Raw genomic sequence first — 23,959 nt, forward strand, 5'->3', positions numbered from 1 at the left:
GTCTGTGTGTGTGAGAGAGAGTCTGTGTGTGTGAGAGAGAGTGTGTGAGAGAGAGAGAGACAGTCTGTGTGTGTGAGAGACAGTCTGTGTGTGTGAGAGAGAGAGAGAGTCTGTGTGTGTGTGAGAGAGAGTGTGTGTGAGAGAGAGACAGTCTGTGTGTGTGAGAGAGAGTGTGTGAGAGAGAGAGAGACAGTCTGTGTGTGTGAGAGAGAGTGTGTGAGAGAGAGAGAGAGACAGTCTGCGTGTGTGAGAGACAGTCTGTGTGTGTGAGAGAGAGAGAGAGTCTGTGTGTGTGTGAGAGAGAGTGTGTGTGAGAGAGAGACAGTCTGTGTGTGTGAGAGAGAGTGTGTGAGAGAGAGACAGTCTGCGTGTGTGAGAGACAGTCTGCGTGTGTGAGAGACAGTCTGCGTGTGTGAGAGAGAGAGAGAGTCTGTGTGTGTGTGAGAGAGTGTGTGTGTGAGAGAGAGACAGTCTGTGTGTGTGAGAGAGAGTGTGAGAGAGAGAGAGAGACAGTCTGCGTGTGTGAGAGAGAGAGAGAGTCTGCGTGTGTGAGAGAGAGAGACAGTCTGTGTGTGTGAGTGAGAGTGTGTGAGAGAGAGAGTCTGTGTGTGTGTGAGAGACAGTCTGTGTGTGTGTGAGAGACAGTCTGTGTGTGTGAGAGAGAGTCTGTGTGTGTGTGAGAGACAGTCTGTGTGTGTGAGAGAGAGTGTGTGAGAGAGAGACAGTCTGTGTGTGTGAGAGAGAGTGTGAGAGAGAGAGTCTGTGTGTGTGTGAGAGAGAGAGTCTGTGTGTGTGTGAGAGAGACAGTCTGTGTGTGTGAGAGAGAGACAGTCTGTGTGTGAGAGAGGGAGTGTGTGAGAGAGAGTGAGTGTGTGAGCGAGAAAATGTGCGTGCGAGACACAGAGGCACAGTGGTTAGCACTCACAGCGCCAGCAACCCAGGTTCAATTCTGGCCTCAGGTCACTGTCTGTGTGGCGTCTGCACATTCTCCCTGTGTCTGCATGGGTTTCCTCCGGGTGCTCCGGTTTTTTCCCACATCTAAAGATGTGTGGATTAGGTGGATTGTCTATGCTAAATTAAACGGGGGATTAGCTAGAGGAAATGTGGGGTTACAGGAATTGAGCGTGGGTGGGATTGTGGTCGGTACAGATTTGATGGGCCAAATGGCCTCCTTCTGTACTGTAGGGATTCTGTGATTCTATGAAACAGCGAGAGAGTGAGTGTGTGTGAGAGAGAATGTCTGTGCGAGGGAGAGAGAGTGTTTGTGGGGGGTTAGAGGGGGAGAGAGAGAGTGTGGGGGGGGGGTTAGAGAGGGAGGGAGTATGTGGGGGGGTTAGAGAGGGAGAGAGTGTGTGTGGGAGGGAATAGAGAGGGAGAGAAAGTGTGTGTGTCGAGGTGAGAGTGTGTGTATGTTGGGGTTAGAGAGGGAGAGAGCATATGTCGGGGGAGTTTGAAAGCGGGTGTGTGTGTGTGTGTGGGGATGTTACAGAGGGAGACTGTGTGTGTGTGCTTGTGGGGACGTAGTTAGAGAGGGAGAGAGTGTGTGTGGGGAGGTTACAGAGGGAGAGAGTTTGTGTGTGTGTGGTTGGGGGGTGGGTTACAGAAGGACAGAGTGTGTTGGCAAGTTACAGAGGGAGAGTGTGTGTGTGGGCGGGTTACAGAGGGAGAGAGTTTGTATGTGTGTGTGTGTGTGGTGGGGGGTTAGAGAGGGACAGAGTGTGTTGGCAGGTTACAGAGGGAGACTGTGTTGTGTATGGGTGGGTTACAGAGGGAGAGAGTTTGTGTGTATGTTGCGGGAGGGCGGGGAAGTGGGGTTAGAGTGGAAAGGTGAAAGTAGAGTAAGGTTCAGCATCCTTTTACTGGATTTTGCTTTGACCCTGAGCTGTCAGCTCCTTCCTGTTCTCGTTTGAGAGGAATCTCAGCATTTGGCCTCCCTGACTGTGAGGAGGGGGAGTCACTCTGGGCCTGAGAGACCACATCTGCTGCTGTTTATATGAAGGTCCTGGTGGAACAAGTATTGTCTCAGAAAAGATGGGAGGGTAATTCTCACAAGCAGTGGGGGATCAGAGGGTGGTCTCTAACTGCCCTCCCTTTCTCCTTGCACAATAATAAAACTGCCCCCCCCCCCCCCCCCCTCAGCTCCCCACATGGTGATGTTTGGTGGGAATGTATATAGAATCTAGTGCACAGGAACAGGCCACTTGACCACACTGATCTGTGTTTCAGATCAGCATCCTCTGCCCTATTTACTTACCCACTCACCGTACCCTTCTATTCCTTTGTTCCTAGTATGTTTATCTTTTCTTTGTGGCATCATAGAATCTCTACAGTGTGGAGGAGGTCATTTGACCCATCGAGTCTGCACCCACGTTCTGACAGAGTATCTCACCTGTTGGACTTTAACCTGATGTTGTGAGACTTCTTACTGTTCTCTTTGGTAGATAAATCTCCCAATATATCCAGTCTTTTCTGTCAAATGTTATCCTCGGTTCTTGTGTCATCCTTGTGAATCATTTTTGCATCTTTTCCAGTGTTTATCCTCCTTGTAAAATGGAAATCAGAACTGTTCACAGTTCCTCCAAGTGTGGACTAACCAAGATTCTATAAAGTTAACGTGTCTTCTCTGGAAATCATATTTAGTTTGTTTTTCTTACAACTTACTAACCTGTGTTGTAATGGATTTGGGGTTTGTGTACCTGTTCCTGATGACATAAAAATAGCTGGGACTGTAAGTTGCAATGAGGAAATAAGAACCTTACAAATGGATATAGCTAGGTTAGGCGAGTGGCAGATGGAGTTTAATGTGGATAAATGTGAGGTCATGCATTTTGGTTGGAAACATGGTAAGGCGACTTATTATTTAAATGGAGAGAGACTTCAGGGTGCTCCAGTGCAGAGGGATCTGGGTGTCCTCGTTCATAAGTCATGGAAAACTAACATGCAGATACAACAGATAATAAAGAAACTGAACGGAATGTTGGTATTTGCAGCTAAAGGAATAGAATATAAAAGTAAGGAAGTATTACTGCAACTATACAAAGCATTGGTGAGGCCACACCTGGAGTATTGTGCACAGTTTTGGTCCCCTCATTTGAGGAAAGATGGAGGCAGTTCAGAGGAGGTTCACTAGATTGATTCCAGAGATGAGGGGTTTGTCGTATTGAACAGTTTAGGTTGATACTCTCTGGAATTGAGAAGAATGAGGAGAGATCAAATTGAGATATAGAAGATGATAAAAGGTACGGATAAAGTAGACGTGGAGTGGATGCTTCCTCTTGTGGGGCATTCTAGGACGAGAGGTCATAGCCTTAGGAAAAGGGGTAGCAAATTTAAAACAGAGTTGAGGAGAAACTACTTCTCCCAAAGGGTTGTGAATCTGTGGAATTCACTATCCCAAAGTGTGACGGATTTTTAATTGGTAATGGGTTGAAGGGTTATGGGGAGAAGGCAGGAGAATGGGGAAAAGGAGCCTATCAGTGATGATTGAATGGCAGAGCAGACCTGATGGGCCGAATGGCCTAATTCTGCTCCTGTATCTTAGGAACTTATGAACCTCCAGATCCCTTAGTTTGTCTGTTCCATTTCGATTCTTATTCTGAGAGGAGAACCCTCTGACTGGAGGAAGAGGCTCTCCGATGTTGAACATTCTGTCGGAGAATTCCCTTGAGGTTTTTCAAGTCTCAGGTTGTTTCTGAGAGTTCCACTGATCTTTCACTGAATGTAACTGTGATAGATCGGGAGATTCACTGCGCTCTTTATAACCCTTAAATTCCTGATCTTCAAGGAGCTGTAGCTCCTCTGGAGCCCATGGGAATAATTCATGGTGTCATGAACATGTAAAGATCATTTCCTCTATCTGCTCTGTGAGCGAAAGATTTATGTGCTTGAAGCCACCTTCTGAGTGCAAGTGATTCAATTTAAAAATAACCACCAGTAAAGATTTTGCCCTAAACAGGATGAAGGTTTGTTTATTACAAATCTATTTCAATAAATACTGAAATAAAAGCAATAAAGTCACTACAGTGACTAACTGCATACAAAGATTAAACACAAGTAAGGATAAAAGATACTTATCAAGATAAAACCTAGTTCAGTCTTTGAAAATGTTGTTATAGCTTGCGAGCTTGCAATCAAACCACCAATTGTCTGGAGTGAAGAGATGAGTTGAAGACTTGTGCTCAGCAGCTGCGACAGGTTCTGTAGTCAGTTAGTCACTATTTACCTTTTCAGATGAACTCGTTGGGTTTAATCAGTTTAAGGGAGAGGGAAATTTTCTTGTTCTTCACTAGTTCCCCTCCCCCCCCATGCCGACTCTATAAACAAGAAAGCTCACCAACACCTCTACTTTCTCAGACGATTAAGAAAATTTGGCATGTCAGCTACGACTCTCACCAACTTTTACAGGTGCACCATAGAAAGCATTCTTTCCGGTTGTATCCCAGCTTGGTATGGGCTCCTGCTGCGCCCAAGACCGCAAGGAACTACAGAAGGTCGTGAATGTAGCCCAATCCATCACGCAAACCAGCCTCCCATCCTTGACTCTGTTTATACTTCCTGCTCAGCGAAGCGGCCAGCGTAAGTAAGGACCCCATGCACCCCGGACATTCTCTCTTCCATCGGGAAAAAGATACAAAGGCCTGAGGACTCAAGAACAGCTTCTTCCCTGCCGCTGTCAGACTTTTGAATGGACTTAACCTTGCATTAAGTTGATTTTTCTGTACGCCCTAGCTATGACTGTAACACTACATTCAGCACTCTCTCGTTTCCTTCTCTATAAACGGTATGTTTTGTCTGTATAGCGTGCAAGAAACACTACTTTTCACAGTACCCCAATACATGTGACAATAATAAACCAAATCAAACATTCTGTGGTTATGTCACTTGAAGATGGCTTAAATTTCTTCAACCAGAATAGCAGTTGATTTTGAGATATTTTGGCCAGAATATTACTGCCCCGCTCGCCAAGGTAATTGGAGCAGACTGGGTGGACCGTGGAGAGGTCTGTTGACTCTGTACGGGATTTTACTGTTTCGGGACGAGCGAGGCCATAAAATCCCGCCTGTTGTATTTTGTTCTCCCTTGGCCGAGAACATAAGAACTAGGCGCAGGAGTAGGCAATCTGCACCCTTGAGCCTGCTCCGCCATTCAATAAGATCAGAGCTGATCTTTTCATGGACTCAGCTCCACGTACCCGCCCGCTCACCAGAACCCTTAATCCCTTTACCGTTCAAAAATCTGTCTAATGATGTCTCTCAGAATTCTTCCAGGGGGTTCCGCACGTTTGGCTTTTATATTGTGTCATTATCACAACCAGAGTCAAATAGCTGCTATGTTAATTTCAAACGAGCTGTTTTTTCACCAGGCAAAGTAGCTAATTATGGTGGGGTCCTTTGAAGTTCCTTCCTGTTCTCTCAGAAACGAAGGGGTCTTCACATGTTAAGAAGATTCGGTGGATATCCCGGGAGGACGTCCCTGGACACTGACACAGGACGGTGCCGGAGTGCCTGTCCATACCTCCACTTTGAAGAGGGCTTTTAAGCTCAAGAGTTTGAAAGCAAAAATACAACTTTAAGATAGTATTCCTTAAAATCAGTCATATTATCATCACACTTTACTGACAAAAGGAACAGGAGAAGGCCATTCAGCCCTTCAAGCCTAGTCTGCTGCTGGGTAGCACAGTGGTTGGCACTGCTGCCTCACAGCGCCGGGGTCCCAGGTTTGGTTCCTGGCCTTGGGTCACTGTCTGTGCATTCTTCTCATGTCTGCGTGGGTTTCCTCTAGTTCTCCAGTTTCCTCCCACAGTCGGAAAGACGTGCTGGTTGGGTGAATTGGCCGTGCTAAATTCTCCTTCAGTGTACTCAAATAGGTGCTGGGGCGAAGCGACCAGGAGATTTTCACAGTAACTTCATTGCAGTGTTAATGCAAGCCTACTTATGACTAATAAATAAACTTTAACTTCTATGACTGCTCTGGATCTCTTTATCTGTCTGCCTCGGTTCCATCATCACTCTTACCGAACATAAATCTATCCAAGTGATCAATTCATCCTCAGACTCAACAGTTTTCTGAGGGAGGACATTCCCGGGGGAGTGGGGGCAGGGCAGGGGTGGGGGCGTAGGTGCTGGTGGGATGTCCCATGCAGGGTTCAGTCTGGATGAAGTGTTTTTTTCCTTTCTAACTCTTTCAGAGTAACTATGAAGGTGAAACTGGCAGGATCAGCCGATGTTAGCGATTTAAATCACATTGTTCCCAGCCCAGCGTGTTTGTCCTGGGGAAGTTAGCGCCTCTGGATAATTGTTGGGTAAACTCTTACGAAGGAACCTCCCAGAGGGATCAATGCATCACTGGGGTAACCCTAAAATGTGATACTGGGGAGCCTGGAGGCTCTGACCCAGTTATCTCCGCCACTCTGATTTGATTTGATTTATTATTGTCACATGTATTAGCATAAAGTGAAAACTGTTGTTTCTTGTGTGCTATATAACTAAAGCATACCGTTCGTAGAGAAGGAAAGGAGAGAGTGCAGAATGTAGTGTTGCAGTCATAGCTAGGTGTAGAGAAAGATCAACTTAATGTGAGGTAGGTCCATTCAGAAGTCTGATGGCAGCAGGGAAGAAGCTGTTCTTAAGCTGTTGTCAACAACCATCTCAAACCCCTCAGCGAGATCACCCCTCTTGTCACCCAAATTCAAGGGATTGCAGACCTTGTCTATGCAGCCCATCCTCATCATTCAACCTGGGATGTCCTGACCTCGTGAAAGACTCTGTCCAAATGCACCTTTACCTATTTTTCATCCAATGGGTTTTGTGCTGTCGGGGAGAATAATCTGTGACTGTTAGCTCCAAATTAATCCCATCTCCAGAATAAACCGGCCAATTCGGTTTCCTGTGCGGGGCTAATGTTTTTTTTGGGATGGAAGTATTAAATTTGAGAAAGATCAGGGACTCAGGAAGAGCAGAGATAAAACCAGCCAGCGTCCCTGGGTAACAAATCATTGATTAGTAACTCAGGCTGGTTCCTGGGATGAAGAGGGGAGATTAAATCAGTTAGGGTTATGTTCACTGGAGTTTAGAAGAGTGAGAGGGGATCTCATAGAAACTTATAAAATTCTAACAGGGTGAGAGAGGGGAGATTCAGAAAGAATGTTCCCATTCATCACCTAAGGATAAGGAGTAAACCTTTTAGAACTGAGATGAGGAGAGATTTCTTCAACCAGAGGGTGGTGAAAGTATGGAATTCACTACCACAGAAAGTAGTTGAGGTTAAAACATTGTCTGCTTTCAAGAAGAAATTAGATATAGCTCTTGGGGCTAAAGGGATTAAGGGATATGGGGGGAAGGGGGGATCAGGATATTGAATTCGATGATCAGCCATGATCAAAATGAATGGTGGAGCAGGCTCGAAGGGCCAAACGGCCTCCTCCTGCTTCTCGTTTCTCAGAGTCGATGATTCCACATGCAGAATGGATTAAAGGACAATGGAGATCTCCACATTCCTCGCACTCACTTCATGCCAGTGACATTTTAGCAGACAAACTGTGTAGGAGGTTTTCTCAGACTGACGGTATGCCAGAACCACTCTGAGGAAAGGTCACTGTTCAAATCTCAATCAGAAATGGCCTGTTTTGAGATGTTAATAAAAACCAAAGCCAAATAATGCGCCCACGCCTTTGACAATGTACACATTGCTGTCTATTAATGAGTCCTTAGTATCTAGGCAGCAGCCTGTCAGAGGGAGCCCTGATTGACAATCTGTGCGTTGTGTTGGATCACTGCTGAACTCAGTTATTATCATCGATTTGATGACATTTATCACTTGATTAAATATTTCCCTGCGTAATTAACAGCAAGAGGATTAAGTTTATTTATTACTCACAAGTAAGATTTACATTAACACTGCAATGAAGTTGCTATGAAATTCCCCTAGTCGCCACACCCCAGTGCCTGTTTGGGTCAATGCACCTAACCAGCATGTCCTTCAGAATGTGAGAGGAAACCGGAGCACCTGGAGAAAACCCACGCAGACACGGGGAGAATGTGCAAACTCCGCACGGACAGTGGCCCGATCCGGGAATCGAACCCAGGTCCCTAGTGCTGTGAGGCAGCAGCGCTAACCACTGTGCCACCCTGATTATTGATGAAGGAGCAGAGTAATTAGGACTGAGTTCTTTATGTTTCAGGACTGATTTAGCAGTGGTACAACACGGCTGTGATGAGGTGACCGCTGGCTGAGTGGGTCGTGCTGTTAAACCTCCGAGTCAGAGGGTCGTGGGTTCAGGTTTTTCATCTGAGCAGGAATTCCAGGCTGACGCTCTGGTATGGGGCTGTCACAGGCGCTGTCTGTCTCTGGAGGTTCTAAGCTGCCTTTCCAGCTGAAAAAGTCACTGTAGCACTATTTGGATGAAGAGCAGCACCCCCCCACCCCCCTCCCCACCGTGTCCTTCCCGATATTTACCCCTTAACCAATGAAACAGAAATCTGAGAATCTGATTTTTCTCCATTTCTGTTTGTGGGCGCATCCCATGTGCAAATTCACTGTCATATTTCACGGAACCCCTACAGCACAGCAGGTGACCATTCGGCCCATTGAGTCCATAATCCCACCCAGGCTCCATTCCCATAACCCTCATTTATCCTTCTAACCCCCCTGACACTAAGCATCAATTTAGCATGGCCAATCAACCTAACACACACATCTTTGGACTGTGGGAGGAAACCGGAGCACCCGGAGGGAACCCACGTAGACACGGGGAGGATGTACAGACTCTGCACAGTCAGTGACCCGAGGCCGGAATTGAACCCGGGTCCCTGGCATTGTGAGGCAGCAGTGCTAACCACTGTGCCACCCTGTAGTTTCCCACATTACAGCAGGGTCTAGACTTTTAAAATACCTCATTGGCTATCGTATGCTCTGGGAGCCTCTGAGCTCGATTTGACGAGGAGATATTGGAGACAGGTGAGCAAAACGATAGTCAAAGGGGCGCGAGTTTTATGGAGAAGTTCAAAAGAGACGAAAGGGCAGGATATTAATATGGAATCGAGAAAATGCTGGAAATCTCAGCAGGCCTGGCAGCATCTGTAAGGAGAGAAAAGAGCTGACGTTTCGAGTCCCGATGACCCCATGTTAAAGTTTTGACAAAGGGTCATCTGGACTCGAAACATCAGCTCTTTTCTCTCCTTACGGATGCTGCCAGATCTGCTGAGATTTTCCAGCATTTTCTCGATTCCATACTAGTATCCTGCCCTTTCTTCCCTTTCCAGCATTTTCCCTTTTGGTTTTAGATCCCAGCACCTGCAGTAATTTGCTTTTATGAGTGTGGAATAGGTTCTGCTGGTGGATGTTAAATAGCCGGTGGTTTGGGGCAATAAGATGGGTTGGTGTTGAGCATTGATCAGTTAATTATACTTCGGGTGTGATCTTACTGGTCGCTCGTACCACACGCCCACTCCAGCGAGGACAGAGGATTTGGTGCCCAGCTAAAGCTCTGTCGCTGCAGCAGGATGGGAAAATCCCAATGGCATAAATAGCCGGAACGTTCGGTGTTAGAGGCTGCTAGCACTGACGGACTGGCTGGTGGGCAGGCGGGCAGGGGCTGGATTATTTGATTTGATTTATTATTGTCACGTGCATTGGTGTACAGTGAAAATACAGTACAGACAAAGCATACCGTTCATAGAGAAGGAAAGGAGAGGGTGCAGAATGTAGTGTTACAGTCACAGCTCGGGTGTAGAGAAAGATCAACTTAATGCAAGGTAGATCCATTCAAAAGTTTGACGGCAGCAGGGAAGAAGCTGTTCTTGAGTCTTTGTGTCTTTTTCTGGACGGAAGAAGGTGGAAGAGAGAATGCCCAGGGTGTGTGGGGAGAATTAGAGGGGAGAAGTGAGCTCTGTGGCCAGCAAGAAACAGCCTTCACCAAACCATAAGACTGGAAATTTCCGCCCGAGGTCAACAGACCTTTACACAGTCCATTAAATTTTCTGTCCCGCCCGTTATAATTCCCGCTGAGGGCGGGAAGAGAGCATTCTGCCCTCAGTGTCTTCTTCACAGCCAGGCTTGAGAATTCCGTTGACACTGGTTATGTTTCGGGACAGAATTCCAAAGCCAAAGGCGGAGGCAGCTGAAGGCATGGTCACCACTGGTGGAGCGACTAAAATCAAGGCAGTACTGAGGGCCGAAACTGAAGGAATGTCGATCTGTCCTGGGTTGTGGGGCTTGGAGGAGGTCAGAGAGACAGAGAGGGCAAGACCATGAAGGAGCTGAACGTGAGAACTTGAATTTAAAATCCCCAGTATTGGAAATACTTTTGATTTACTGTCCAGGTGTCAGTGCAGAATTCTGGTCCAGTAAAGTGGGCAGCACATTGCCTGGCGTAATGGAGATTTAACTCCCAGTAAATGGGCCGTTGGGATTGCTGACCATTTGTCAACATCTTTGAGTGAAATATTGAACAACGTCCATATTTCCTTTGCTTTAGGAAAGTCTTTCGAGATCACCTACATCCGACTGAAGTTTCACACCAGCAGGCCGGAGAGTTTTGCCATCTATAAGAGGACCCGGGAGGGTGCCCCCTGGACCCCCTACCAGTATTACAGCGCCTCGTGCCGCCAGACGTATGGCCAGTCGGCTGGGAGCTTCCTGCGGTCAGGGGTGGAGGAGCGGGTGGCCTTCTGTACGGACGAGTTCAGTGACATCTCCCCGCTGACTGGTGGGAACGTGGCCTTTTCCACCTTGGAAGGGAGGCCCAGTGCGTACAGCTTCGACAGCAGCCCCATGCTGCAGGTAACTCAACACCATCCCCACACTCCATCCTGCCTCCCACCCTTCTCCCTGCCCTCTGCCGCCCCCACCCACAGGGGAAACCTGTGGTACTCGGGCACTCAATGCTTCGGGTATTGGCTATGGTTCGGGAGGTTGCTGTCTGAGGTTCATGGGTTCCACTCCAGACACGTGATCATAAAATCCAGGCCAGAGTACAGAGAGTGATAGACTTCAGGAGGTGCTGTCTCTCAGATGAATATTGGTGCAGTTTTGGTCTCCTTTTCTGGGGAAGGATGTTCTTGCTCTTGAGGGAGTGCAGAGAACGTTTACCAGGCTGATTCCGGGGATGGTGGGACTGATGTATGAGGAGAGATTGACTAGGTTAGGATTGTATTCGCTGGAGTTCAGGTGAATATCTCAAAGAGTATCTCAAACAGACTTATAAAATTCTGACAGGACTAGACAGGGTAGTTGCAGGGAGGATGTTCCCGATGGTGGGGGAGTCCAGAACCAAGAGTCACAGTCTGAGGATTCAGGGAAGACCATTTAGGACAGAGATAAGGAGACATTTCTTCACCCAAAGAGTGGTGAGCCTGTGGAATTCATTATCACAGGAAGTAGTTGTATTCAAGAGGCGGCTGGATATAGCACTTGGGGTGAATGGGTTCAAAGGTTATGGGGAGAAAGCAGGATTAGGCTATTGAGTCAGGCAATCAGCCGTGATTGTCATAAATGGTGGAACAGGCTTGAAGGGCTGAATGGCCTCCTCCTGCTCCTACCCTCTATTTTTCCAAGAGACCTTAAACCTAGGTCCCATCTGTATACTTAGGTAACAGATTTTGGGGCCACTATTTCAAAGTAGAACAGGGGTGTTTTCTGCAGTGTCCTCACCAATCTTTATCCCTCAGTCAACATCACTCAAAAAACAGATCATTTTGATCATTATCATATCACTGTGGGAGCCTGCTGTGCGTGAATTGGCTGCTGTGTTTCCTACATTGCAACATTGACAGCACTTAGATATGTGGCAATCGCTGATAAACACTTTGAGGATGTCCTGAGGTTGTGAAAAATGCTTTATAAATTCAAATAATTTCTCTTCCATTTTTTACTTAATCCATGGGGAGTTATGGTGGATATTGCAGCTGGGAGAATTATGTGGTCAACATTTTAAACCTAAGGATTAGCATCATGTTCTTTTTGGTCAGGTGCGAAACCATTCAATATTTCTAAACAGCACTAGATACAGATAGTGTAAAGCTCCTTCAACACTGCCCCCATCAAACACCCCCAGGACAGGTACAGCACAGGGTTAGATACAGAGTAAAGCTCCCTCTACACTGTCCCCCATCAAACACTCCCAGGACAGGTACAGCACGGGGTTAGATACAGAGTAAAGCTCCCTCTACACTGTCCCCCATCAAACACTCCCAGGACAGGTACAGCACGGGGTTAGATACAGAGTAAAGCTCCCTCTACACTGTCCCCCATCAGACACTCCCAGGACAGGTACAGCACGGGGTTAGATACAGAGTAAAGCTCCCTCTACACTGTCCCCCATCAAACACTCCCAGGACAGGTACAGCACGGGGTTAGATACAGAGTAAAGCTCCCTCTACACTGTCCCCCATCAGACACTCCCAGGACAGGTACAGCACATGGTTAGATACAGAGTAAAGCTCCCTCTACACTGTCCCCCATCAAACACTCCCAGGACAGGTACAGCACGGGGTTAGATACAGAGTAAAGTTCCCTCTGGGTAAGTTCAAGTTAAAGTTTATTTATTAGTCACAATTAGCTCACATTAACGCTGCAATGAAGTTACTGTGAAAATTCCCTAGTTGCCACACTCCAGCATCTGTTTGGATACACTGAGGGAGAATTTAGCATGGCCAATGCACCCTAACCAAGATGTCTTTGGACTGTGGGAAGAAACTGGAGCACCTGGAGGAAACCCATGCAGACATAGGGAGAACATGCAAACTCCACACAGACAGTGACCCAAGCAGGGAATCGAACGTGGGTCGCTGGCATTGTGAGGCAGCAGTGCTAACCACTGTGCCACCAGGCTGCCCTTCACACTGCTTCCCTCAAAGAATCTGGAACCAGGAACAGCATGGTTTAAATATGTAAATTCACACCCAATCTTCATAGATACATACACGTACATGGCCACACTAGTGCACACACACACAGGCAGAATGTGCTGTTCTGATTATGCAAGTTCCATTAAGACCAGCTAATGAAATCCCAACTCTCCTGAGAGGCAACAGCTGCATTTTTCAATGTGAGAGAGAGAGAGAGAGGAGATGGGATGGTTTCTTTCCAGTCCCTCTCCATCTCCTCACCAGTTAATAACACACCCTAACTCTGTCACGGAGCAGCATCCTGTAATCCAAGGCACCAACCCTCTCATTTCCTCTGGAGCTTTTCCTGATTGAAGGTGGCCAATTAGTGCTGCAGACGTCTGTGGGAATTGCATAGTGATTGGCTGGAGATACAGTGACCACATCAAAGCCTTTTGGCCATGAGGATTTGCCGCAGACTGCTGTTCTTGTTCAAAACACGCTTCAGACTGTGGAGTTGGGAAGTCGTTAGGGTTAGGCTTCCCACTGCTCTTTCACCTCTTCAGTGTGAGGGTCAAATTGCTGACTGCCCTTGCACGCTCCTCACTGAAACTGGCTGCCTCAGTTCTTGTCAAAAAACTTGACAGATTGAGTCGTTGCAAATGGAAGATATTCGGGAGTGTTGATATCTTCCTGCAGCCACTGTGTTTGTGCTGACAGAGCTCAAGGAAAGGATCGTCTGGACTCGAAACGTCAGCTCTTTCCTCTCCTTACAGATGCTGCCTGACCCGCTGAGATTTTCCAGCATTTTTCTCTTCTGGTCACAGAAAGTGCTCCCTCCGTCTGGGCCTGTCTCTGTTGATCATCCTCTCTCCACAGGCTCCTTCCGGACCATTAATTGTCCCTGTTTTGCACTGATTCTCAGCCTCCCTCCCCTCACTGCTGACCACAACCAAACCTTAGTTGGTAACACACTCACCTCTGAGTCAGGAGACCGTGGGTTTGATTCCCATTGTAAAATCCAGGCCGACGTTCCAGTGCAGTACTGAGGGAGTGCTGCCCTGTCGGAGGTGCTGTCTTTTTGGCTGAGATGTACAAGCTTGGGTTTTCTGCTCTCTGGGATGGATGTAGAAGATCTCTTGGCCCTATTTTGGTAAAAAAAAGGGCAGCGGGGAGTTCTCCCTGATGCACTGGATAATACTTAGCGCTCAAACAACACAAAACACATGGGAAGGAATTTTACTGGCCCACCTGCCACAGGAATTAACACGGGCGAGGGCTGAACCATGGATCTCGGGGGGGATTTTACAGAGTGAGGCAGTAAAATTCCACCCTTTATCTGATTAACGAAAGCAAAATACTGCAGCTGCTGGAAATCTGAAATAAGAACAAAATGCTGGATCTTGCAGTAGATCTGCGATATCTACTGCAGTAGGTCTGTGGACAGTTCAATGAAAGTTCACTAGACTAGTTCCATAGAATCCCGACAACGCAGATAGAGGCCATCGAGTTTGCACCAACCCTCCAAAAGAGCATCCCACCCAAGCCCTCCCCTCCAGCCTATCCCCCTGTAACCCCGCACATTTAGCATGGCCAGTCCACCTAACCTGCACATGTTTGGGCTGTGGGAGGAAACCAGAACGTCCGGAGGAAACCCACGCAGACACGGGGAGAACTTGCAAACTCCACACAGACACTGACCCAAGGCCAGAACTGAACCCGGTCCCTGGTGTCATGAGGCAGCAGTGCTAACCACTGTGCCACCGTGCCACCCAGTTCCTAGGATGAGGATAAGGTTCGATGCTTAGAGATTGAGTAGATTAGGCCAATGGACCCTGGAGGTCAGGCAGCATCTGTGGAGAGAAACATCTGGTTCGTTGTCTCATTGATGTCTGTGGGATCTTGCTGTCTGCAAGTTGGGAACGCTGTTCCCTATATTTGAAGTGCTTACATTTTCAATTACTTCATTGGTTGAAAAATGCTGACCATGTGAAAGGTTCCATTGAAATGCGAGCCTTTCTTTAGAGAATTGGCTGGCACGATGGCTCAGTGGTTAGCACTGCTGCCTCACAGCGCCAGACGAGCTGGGTTCAATTCCCCGCTTGGGTCATTGTCTGTGTGGAGTTTGCACGTTCTCCCCATGTCTGCGTGGGTTTCCTCCAGATGCTCCAGTTTCCTCCCACAGTCCAAAGATGTGCAGGTTAGGTGGACTGGCCATGCTAAATTGCCCCTTAGTGTTGGGGGACCAGCTAGGGGTAAATGCATGGGGATATGGGGATAAGGTCTGGGTGGGATTGTGGTTGGTGCAGATTCAATGGGCCTCCTTCTGCACTGTAGGATTCGATGATCTCAATCCTAAATGGTCAACTGTTTTATTCTGAGACTGTGACCCTTTTAGATTCCCCAGCCAGGGGAAACAATCTCTCAGTGACTACCTGGTCAAGACACTTGAGAAAGATACGTTTCGATGAGATCACTTCTCAGATTTTTACACTCCAGGGTCCGTTGGCCTAATCTACTCAATCTCTAAGCATCGAACCTTATCCTCATCCTAGGAACTGGGTGGCACGGTGGCACAGTGGTTAGCACTGCTGCCTCATGACACCAGGGACCGGGTTCAGTTCTGGCCTTGGGTCAGTGTCTGTGCGGAGTTTGCAAGTTCTCCCCGTGTCTGCGTGGGTTTCCTCCGGACGTTCTGGTTTCCTCCCACAGCCCAAACATGTGCAGGTTAGGTGGACTGGCCATGCTAAATGTGCGGGGTTACAGGGGGATAGGCTGGAGGGGAGGGCTTGGGTGGGATGCTCTTTTGGAGGGTTGGTGCAGACTCGATGGCCTCTATCTGCGTTGTCGGGATTCTATGGAACTAGTCTAGTGAACTTTCATTGAACTGTCTCTGAGGGAATCTGTCCCTCCTTCAGATGGCTGGGGATTAGTCTTCCATTCCTGGGGGGGTTGGACACCATGCACCCACCCGCAGACAGGAAGAGGGACATGGGGTCGCGACCTGACCTCCTGGTCTCAATTAAAAAATAAAACCAAATTCTTTGCTTTGGGATTTGTTTTTGTTGGCAATCTAACAGCCGCAGTGCGTGCTGTATGTTTGTGTGGGAATGTCACAAAGTGGCCAAACAAATGAATGAGGCCGTGTGAATGTATGTTCATTCAGAAACGTCCAAACGATAGCCCTTCCCAGGAACCACTAGGTGAACAGCGTCCCCGTTCCCCCCCACCTCCCCCCTCCCCCCACCATGGCCCTGTACATACGATGCAGACTCTCACATTCCCTGCTCTCCGGGAACCTCTCTGCCATGTTCTTCCTTTGGATTTGAACTGGTGATTATACTCTGTGTCCCTGCCACAGCTGAAACTAAACTCAGGATGGTCTCTCTGAGCTTTGCTGTGGTTTTGTTCCTTCACTCTCACTTTGTATCTGTCACTCTCTCTCTTTCTATTTTCTTCCTCCTTCTCTGCCTCAATCTCTTTTCCAATCTTTTACACTCTCGCTCTACCCCTTTATCTCCCTTTCTCTCTCTCTCTCGCACTCTCTCCCTTTCTTTCTCCCCCCTCACTCTTTCCCTCCCTCTCTCTCCTTTGCTCTGAGTTTGTCTTTCCTACCCTTCCCTCTTTCTCCTACCCCCTCTCCCCCTCAATCTTTCTCACCCCCCTCAATTTCTCTCTCTCTTTCTCCCTCTTCTCTCCCTCTCTCTGTGCTTGTTCTTGTCCCTCCCTCCCCTTGCCTCCATCTCTCTCCTCTTCCCCTTCTCTTTCTCACCTCCCTCTCTCCTTCAGCCTTTCTTTCACTCTCTCTCTCTCCCTACCCTCTCTTTTTCTTCCTCCTTCTCTCTCTCTCCTCTTCCATCATGTCTCCCTCTCTTTCTCTCTCTCCTCTCGCCCTCCCTTGCTCCCTCCCTCCTTCTCTCATTCCCTGTCTCCCCTTCCTTCCTCTCTTGCTCTCCCTCCCTCTTTCTCCCTTTCCACCCCACTTTGCTCCTTCCCTCACTCTTTCCTCTTCACTCCCTCCTTCTCCCTTTCCCTTCCTCTCATGGCGGCACGGTGGTTAGCTTGGCTGCCTCACAGTGCTGGGGACCCGGGTTCGATTCCCGGCTTGAGTCACCGTCTGTATGGAGTGTGCACATTCTCCACATGTCTGCTTGGGTTTCCTCCGGGTGCTCCAGTTCCCTTCCACAGTGCTGGTTAGGGTGCATTGGCCATGCTAAATTCTCCCTTAGTGTACCCAAACAGGCGCTGGAGTGTGGCGACCAGGGGAATTTCACAGTAACTGTGTGAACCCAGAGAGTAATGGGAATCTGGAGCTGGGATCACCAGGAGTACTTGAGATAGAAGTTCATACTTGTGACAGTAATCAATAAACTAAACTAAGTCTTCCCTCTGTCTCCACTCTCTCTTCCTCCTTCTCCCCCTCCTTCTCTCTCTCCCTCTCTATCTCTCTTTCTCCTTCCCTAGTTCTAACATTGTGCCTTTCCTCTGTTCAGGACTGGGTTACGGCCACTGATCTGCTCATTTCCCTAACACGATTGAACACGTTTGGAGATGACATCTTCCGGGATCACCGGGTGCTGCGTTCCTATTACTATGCCATCTCCGATCTGTCTGTGGGCGGCAGGTAAGTGATCAGCGTCACCCGGATTACAACAACAACCTGCGTTTCTATTTCTCCTTTAACACTGCGAAAGAACATAAGAACATAAGAAATAGGAGCAGGAGTAGGCCATCTAGCCCTTCGAGCCTGCCCCACCATTCAATAAGATCATGGCTGATCCGTCGTGGCTCAGTTCCACTTTCCCGCCCTCTCCCCATAACCCTTAATCCCCTCTCTTATCAAGAACCCATCAACCCGCTTCTTAAAAATATTTAGCGAGGCAGCCTCCACCACTTCAACGGGCAGAGAATTCCAGAGATTCACCACCCTTTGAGTGAAGAAGTTCCTCCTCAACTCCGTTCTAAACCGCCTCCCCTTTATCTTGAGGCTATGCCCCCTAGTCCTACTGTCTTTTTTGAGCGGGAAGAGTCTCTCCACCTCTATCCTATCCATCCCATTCATCATCTTATACGTCTCAATGAGATCTCCCCTCATTCTTCTAAACTCTAACGAGTAAAGCCTAGTTTATTCAGCCTCTCCTCATAGCTCAAAGCCTCATAGCCTCATAGCTAGAAAGGCCCCAAGACATTTCACAGGAGCATTAATCAAACAGCATTTGACACGAAGGTGTTATTGTGAATGGTGATTGAAAGCTTTGCCAATGAGACTGTTTTTAAGTGGCAGCTTAAAGGAGAGAGAGAGAGAGAGAGAGATGGAGAGGTTGAGGGAGGGAATTCCAGAGCTTTGGGTCCAGGTGGTGGGAGAGGAATGATCTTCAGATCTGCTGAAGGATCTATTTCGAGTCTCTTTTCCACCTTCACTGTGTGAATGAAACTCAATGAATTCATTCATAGGAATGGATTCTAACAATCCAGTCACAAATTCACAAGAATTGTATCAGAACTGAGAAGCAAAAGTAAAGTTTATTTATTAGTGTCACTGGTAGGCTTACATTAACACCGCAATGAAGTTACTGTGAAAATCTCCTAGTCGCCGCACTCCGGCGTCTGTTTGGGTACACTGAGGGAGAATTTAGCACGGCCAATGCACCCTAACCAGCACGTCTATCGGACTGAGGGGAAACCGGAGCACCTGGAGGAAGCCCACGCAGACACAGGGAGAACGTGCAGACTCAGCACAGACCGTGACCCAAACCCAAGTGCCTGGCGCTGAGAGGCAGCAGTGCTAACCACCGTGCCACCCGGTTATAACCAGCAGGAAACATTGAACAGACTGGGGCTCTTTTCTCTAGAAAACTGAGAGGCGATCTGATGAAATTTGTTGAGATTATGAAAGGGTTTGACAGGGTAGATGCAGAGAAGATGTTTATTCTTGTGAGGAGACCAGCCGTACGTACGCAATAGTCACCAGTGAATCCAGTTGGGAATGTGGGACAACTCTCTCTACCCAGAGAGCAGTGAGAATCTGGAGCTGGCATCACAAGGAGTATTTGAGATAGAATTTTATAGAATCAGTGCAGAAGAGGCCATTTGGCCCATCAAGTCTGCACTGACTGTCTGACAGAGTTTCTTACCCAGGCACTCTCACTCACTCTATCCCACATATTTCCCATGGTTAATCCCATTGAACCTACATGTTTTGGGAGACCGAGGGACAATTTAGCTTGGCCAATCCATCTCACCTACACATTTTTGGACAATAAGGGGCAAGTCACCATGGCCAATCCACCTAACCTGCACATCTTTGGACAACAAGGAGCAATTTAGCATGGCTAATCCACCTAACATCTTTACTGTGGGAGGAAACCGGAGCACCCGGAGGAAACCCACGCAGACACAGGGAGAACGTGCAGACTCCACACAGATAGTGACCCAAGCCGGGAATCGAACCCGGGTCCCTGATGTTGTGAGGTAGCAGTGCTAACCACTGTGCCACCATGTCGCCCTGATGAATCAGGTGAATAGCTAGAATAACAATTGAGTATGAAAGGAACTAAAGGAATGCTGATGGGGTGAAATAAAGAAAAATAGGAGGAGGTTTGAGTGAGGCATAAAGACCAGCATGGGCTGATTGGCCTCTATGCTGCATACTCTTTGGGTGTCTGGGTGGGTGCCGTCTCCCTCCTCCTCTTGTCTCTGAGTCACATAGTTCCAGGTTACACTCCAGTAGAAAAGTATGATATTATGGGGCAGCCCTGAGGGAATGCTGCACTGTTGGCGGTGCTGTCTTTCACTCAATCAAGGTGCTGGCTGCCAGCTCAGGTCTTTCTTAAGATGATTTCTCCTGGGGTGTGACTGTCCAGCTGTCATGGTGAGATTGGAATCCACCTCCCCTCGGAGCGTTAGACCTGGATTACTCATCCAGTGACATTACCATTGTGCCACCATCCCCTTGGGTAGATGTACAAGTTCCTGTGGGGCTATTTTGAAGAAAAGCCAGTTATCTCCAGTCTACTGGCCCATATTCATCAGGACATTATCCCATTGCTGCTTGTGAGACCTTGTTGTACACAAGTTTCAGAAACTATTTAATTGACTGTAAGGTACTTTGAGAGAAGTGGTGGTTGTGAAAGGTGCTATATAAATACAGGTCCCTCTCTTTCCAACTGTCCAAAGATGTGTGGGTTCAGTTGATTGGCCATGCTGAATTGACCCTTAGTGTCGGAGGATTAGCAGGGTAAATATGTGGGGTTATGGGAATAGGGCCTGGATGGGACTGTGGTCAGTGCAGAGTTGATGGGCCGAATGATCTCCTTCTGCATTGTAGGGATTCTATCTATCAATAAAATGGCCCAAATGGCCTCCTCCTGCACTACAACAGTTCTGAAAATCAGTCTCTTTTTTTCTGTGTCTTGAGCCCTTTTTTGCCGTTTTTCTCAAGCTCTGTCCCTCTCTGTTTATCTCTCTCGTGCTCTGTCCCTGTTTTCCTTTGGATTTCTTGTTCCTTGATCTCTTCCTTTCTCCCTCGCTATTTGACCATGTATACCTCGGTCTCTCCTCTCTGTTACTGACCCTCGTGGCGTCTCCTTCTCTTTCTCCCTCTCATCATTCCCTACTCTCCTTCCCTCTCTCTGTCTCCTTCACTTCCTCTGTTCCCTGTCTCATTCTTTCCCCCCACTCTGAACCCATTATTTTGACCACATCAAAGCAGCCATGTGCCCAAGCCTCTGTCACAGACATCTCTCGGTGCTCTGTTGACTGCAGGCACTCAGACAAACAAACAAAACATTTTTAATCCCTTGCCAGGCCTCGCAGTAAAGGAGTGTTGAGGCTGTCGAGTTATCAGTTTGTTGCTGTGTTGCCGACACCCTCCCCGACAACCTCATTACACTCTTGGGAACACACAGCTTTGTTTCCAAGCCTGAGGTGGAAGGGAACCTGGTGATTGCTGGCGTGGTGTCCACGTACCACCATGAGCTCATGATGCAGAAGGCCCAGTACATAGATGGTGGCATAGTGGCAATATCATTGGAATAGCAGTCCAGAGGCCCAGGCCAATGCTCTAAGAACATGGGTTCAAATCCCACCACGGCAGCTGATGTTTAAATCCAATAATAGATCTAGAGTATGAAGCTAGTCTCAGTAATGGTGACCATGAAACTGTCATTGATAAAAATTCACCTGGTTCACTAATGTCCTTTAGGGAAGGAAATCTGAAACAATAACAGAAAACACTAAAATCTCAGCAGGTCTGACAGCATCTGTGGAGAGAGAATGACCTTTGTCAGAGGTCATCTAGACTCGAAACGTTGCGTCTTTTCTCTCCCCACAGATGCTGTCAGACCTGCTGAGATTTTCCAACATTTTCTGTTTTTGTTTCAGATTTCAGCGTCTGCGATCTTTTGCTTTCATCTTAAGGGAGGAAATCTGTCGTCTTTCCCCGATCCGGCCAAACGTGACTCCAGACCCTCAGCAATGTGGTGGACTCTTACCGGCCCTCTGAAATGGCCTAGCAAAACCACTCAGCTCAAGGGCAATTAGGGCTGGGCAACAAATGCTAACCTTCCCAGCGAGGCCCACATCCCAGGAATGAACAAATAGAAAGCAGTGTCTCAATAACCCGTCTTACACAAGGTTCCTGGGCATAGGTCAGCCTTGCCGCTGGGTTAGGGTCCCAAACTGGCCCTAGGTAGAGTGGCTGGGAGGAAAGGAGGGAGTGGGGGTTTGTAGGGAGCTGGTAGGTGTTGGTAGGCACCCACTTATGAGTATCCTTTGCTTTGTTCCCCACTCAGCCCCATCTAAATCCCCACTCCTGATTGGGGGGGAGGAGGTAGGACGAAGAGATATTCATTTTGTCCAGTGATGTTGATGATGTGGGTCCCCTCGCACCCACCAGTGGAATATTCTGAAGCAGGAAACAGGAGAGAGAATGAAACGATTACTGGCCGTATTAATTTCTGTTCTCCATTGAAGGATCACAGGATCTGTGTCCACTCAGCCCAGGGTGGCACAGTGGTCAGCACTGTTGCCTCACAGCGCCAGGGGCCCAGGTTCAATTCCCGGCACGGGTCACTGCCTGTGCGGAGACTGCACATTCTCCCCGTGTCTGTGCGGGTTTCCTCCGGGTGCTCCGGTTTCCTCTCACAGTCTGAAAGATGTGCTGGTTAGGGTGCATTGGCCGTGCTAAATTCTCCCTCAGTGTACCCGAACAGGCGCCGGAGTGTGGTGACTAGGGGATTTTCACCGTAACTTCATTGCAGTCTACTTGTGATAAGTAAACTTTAAAAACAAAGGTGGAGAATGTCAGCAAAAATTCATGTTTACAGGATGTGGGTGTCGCTGGCTGGACCAGTATTTATTGCCCATCCCTAATTGCCCCTGAGGTACAAGCCTGTAGCCAATTCTCCGATCCTGGTTTTCTTTGGCCCTTGACCTCCGCCAAACGTACTCTTAGTTACAAAATGTGGCAAGTCCAACCCTCCCAAAGTCGCTCCTAAAGTCCCAAAGTCTTCCCACCGAGAGTCCCTGTCCCCATTCCAGCAATGTTTACAAACCCGCTGCTACATCTTCTCTGAGGGGCAGTTCCCCCTGTGCTTGGTGTCGAGGTGCAGCAATAAATACCTTCTCCCTTGTGAATATTTGCCGAGTTCACCAGACAATTCAACCAAAGGAAATCTTCTCATATCATTTACACAGCTGCTACTGGAATAAATCTTGACCACAGGCAACGTGGGATTCAGAGGCCTGTCTTGTTTTTGTTTTGTTGTCTGATGAGGTGCCAGTTGGTAGACCTCTTGTCTTCACCAGGGAGAAGTGTGTTCAAATCCCACTCCGGAGCTTGATTCCAAACATCAGGGTGTGGAGATGTTGGCGCTGGGCTGGGGTGGGCACAGTAAGAAGTCTCACACCATCAGGTTAAAGTCCAACAGGCTTATCACGAGCTTTTGGAGCACTGCCCCTTCATTAAGCGAGTCACCTGATGAAGGGGCGGTGCTCCGAGAGCTCGTGATTCCAAATGAACCTGCTGGATTTTAACCTGGTGTTGTGAGACTTCTTACTGTATAAAAATCAGCTGGCACTCCAGTGCAGGTACACTGGCAATTTTGCACTGCCTTTAGGGTGAATAATTAAACTAAGACCCAGTCTGTCCTCTCAAGTAGATATTAAAAATCCCATGCTGCTATTTAGATGAAGATCACCCTTATATCTTGGGCCAATATTGATCCCTCAACCATCATCATCGGAACAAATTAACTGGGGCTTATCACATTGCTGTTTGTGGGATCTTGCTGTGTACATATTTCCCCTACATTACAACACTGACGATGCTTCAGAAGTACTTAATTGTAAAGCACGATGGGATGACCTGAGCTTGTGAAAGGCACCATATAAGTACAAGTCTTCCTTTATCAATAAGAAAGGTTAAATTAGTCCAAATGTTGATGTAAGAAGCCACTTCTGTTCTTCTAAGCAACAAGATTTCAAAAGCATCGGCTTGAGTCTTGGACAGCTGTTAAACATCTGGTTCTTGGAATTCTGATCTCTAGATTGAAATGATTTCCATGTAATGCAGCTGGAACTAATCTCCACACACTTTGCTCCATTGCTGTCTCTCTCTCTTGCTCTCTCTCACTCTCTGTCTCTCTCTCTCGCTCTCTCTCTGTCTCTCTCTGTTGTGGTCCATGTTTTACCCTCAGTGCTGTCTGCTGAGCAATTTGGGGGGGGTTGAAGGTGCTATTGTAGTTTGATGGCCCTTGAAGGGGAGGGTGCGGCAGGGTGGGGAGGCAGAGGAGGTGGGGGGGGAATGGAGATGCAGGAAGGATAGATATACATAGTAAACAAGGAAAAAGGAAGATGGACCATGAGAGGAGGCCATTCAGCCCTCCCAGTACGTCCTGCCATTTGATCAGATCCTGATGGATAAAAGGGCAGCATGGTGGCACAATGTTAGCTGTCTCATAGCGCCAGGGACCCAAATTCAATTCCCGGCTTGAGTGACTGTCTGATGGAGTCTGTATGTTTTCCCCCTGTCTGCATGGGTTTCCTCCGAGTGCTCTGGTTTCCTCCCATCTAAAGATGTGCGGGTTAGGTTGATTGGCCTTGCTAAATTCCCTGTTGGTGTCCTGGGATGCATA

At 47.9% G+C, this 23,959-nt stretch overlaps 1 protein-coding gene across 1 annotated transcript in view; it reads left to right on the forward strand.

Annotated features, from left to right (window-relative positions):
- LOC145358193 (laminin subunit gamma-3-like) overlaps nucleotides 1-23,959 on the forward strand; it is a 115,026-nt gene that overhangs the window by 22,196 nt on the left and 68,871 nt on the right. The window contains exons 2-3 of the mRNA XM_080211973.1: nucleotides 10,475-10,779; nucleotides 17,318-17,448. Of these exons, the coding sequence (XP_080068099.1) occupies nucleotides 10,475-10,779; nucleotides 17,318-17,448 (436 nt within the window). The remainder of the gene's footprint in view (nucleotides 1-10,474; nucleotides 10,780-17,317; nucleotides 17,449-23,959) is intronic.

This window comes from Carcharhinus amblyrhynchos, chromosome 25, assembly GCF_965287045.1.
Source record: "Carcharhinus amblyrhynchos chromosome 25, sCarAmb.v2.hapA, whole genome shotgun sequence".
NCBI classification, from domain to species: Eukaryota; Metazoa; Chordata; class Chondrichthyes; order Carcharhiniformes; family Carcharhinidae; genus Carcharhinus; species Carcharhinus amblyrhynchos.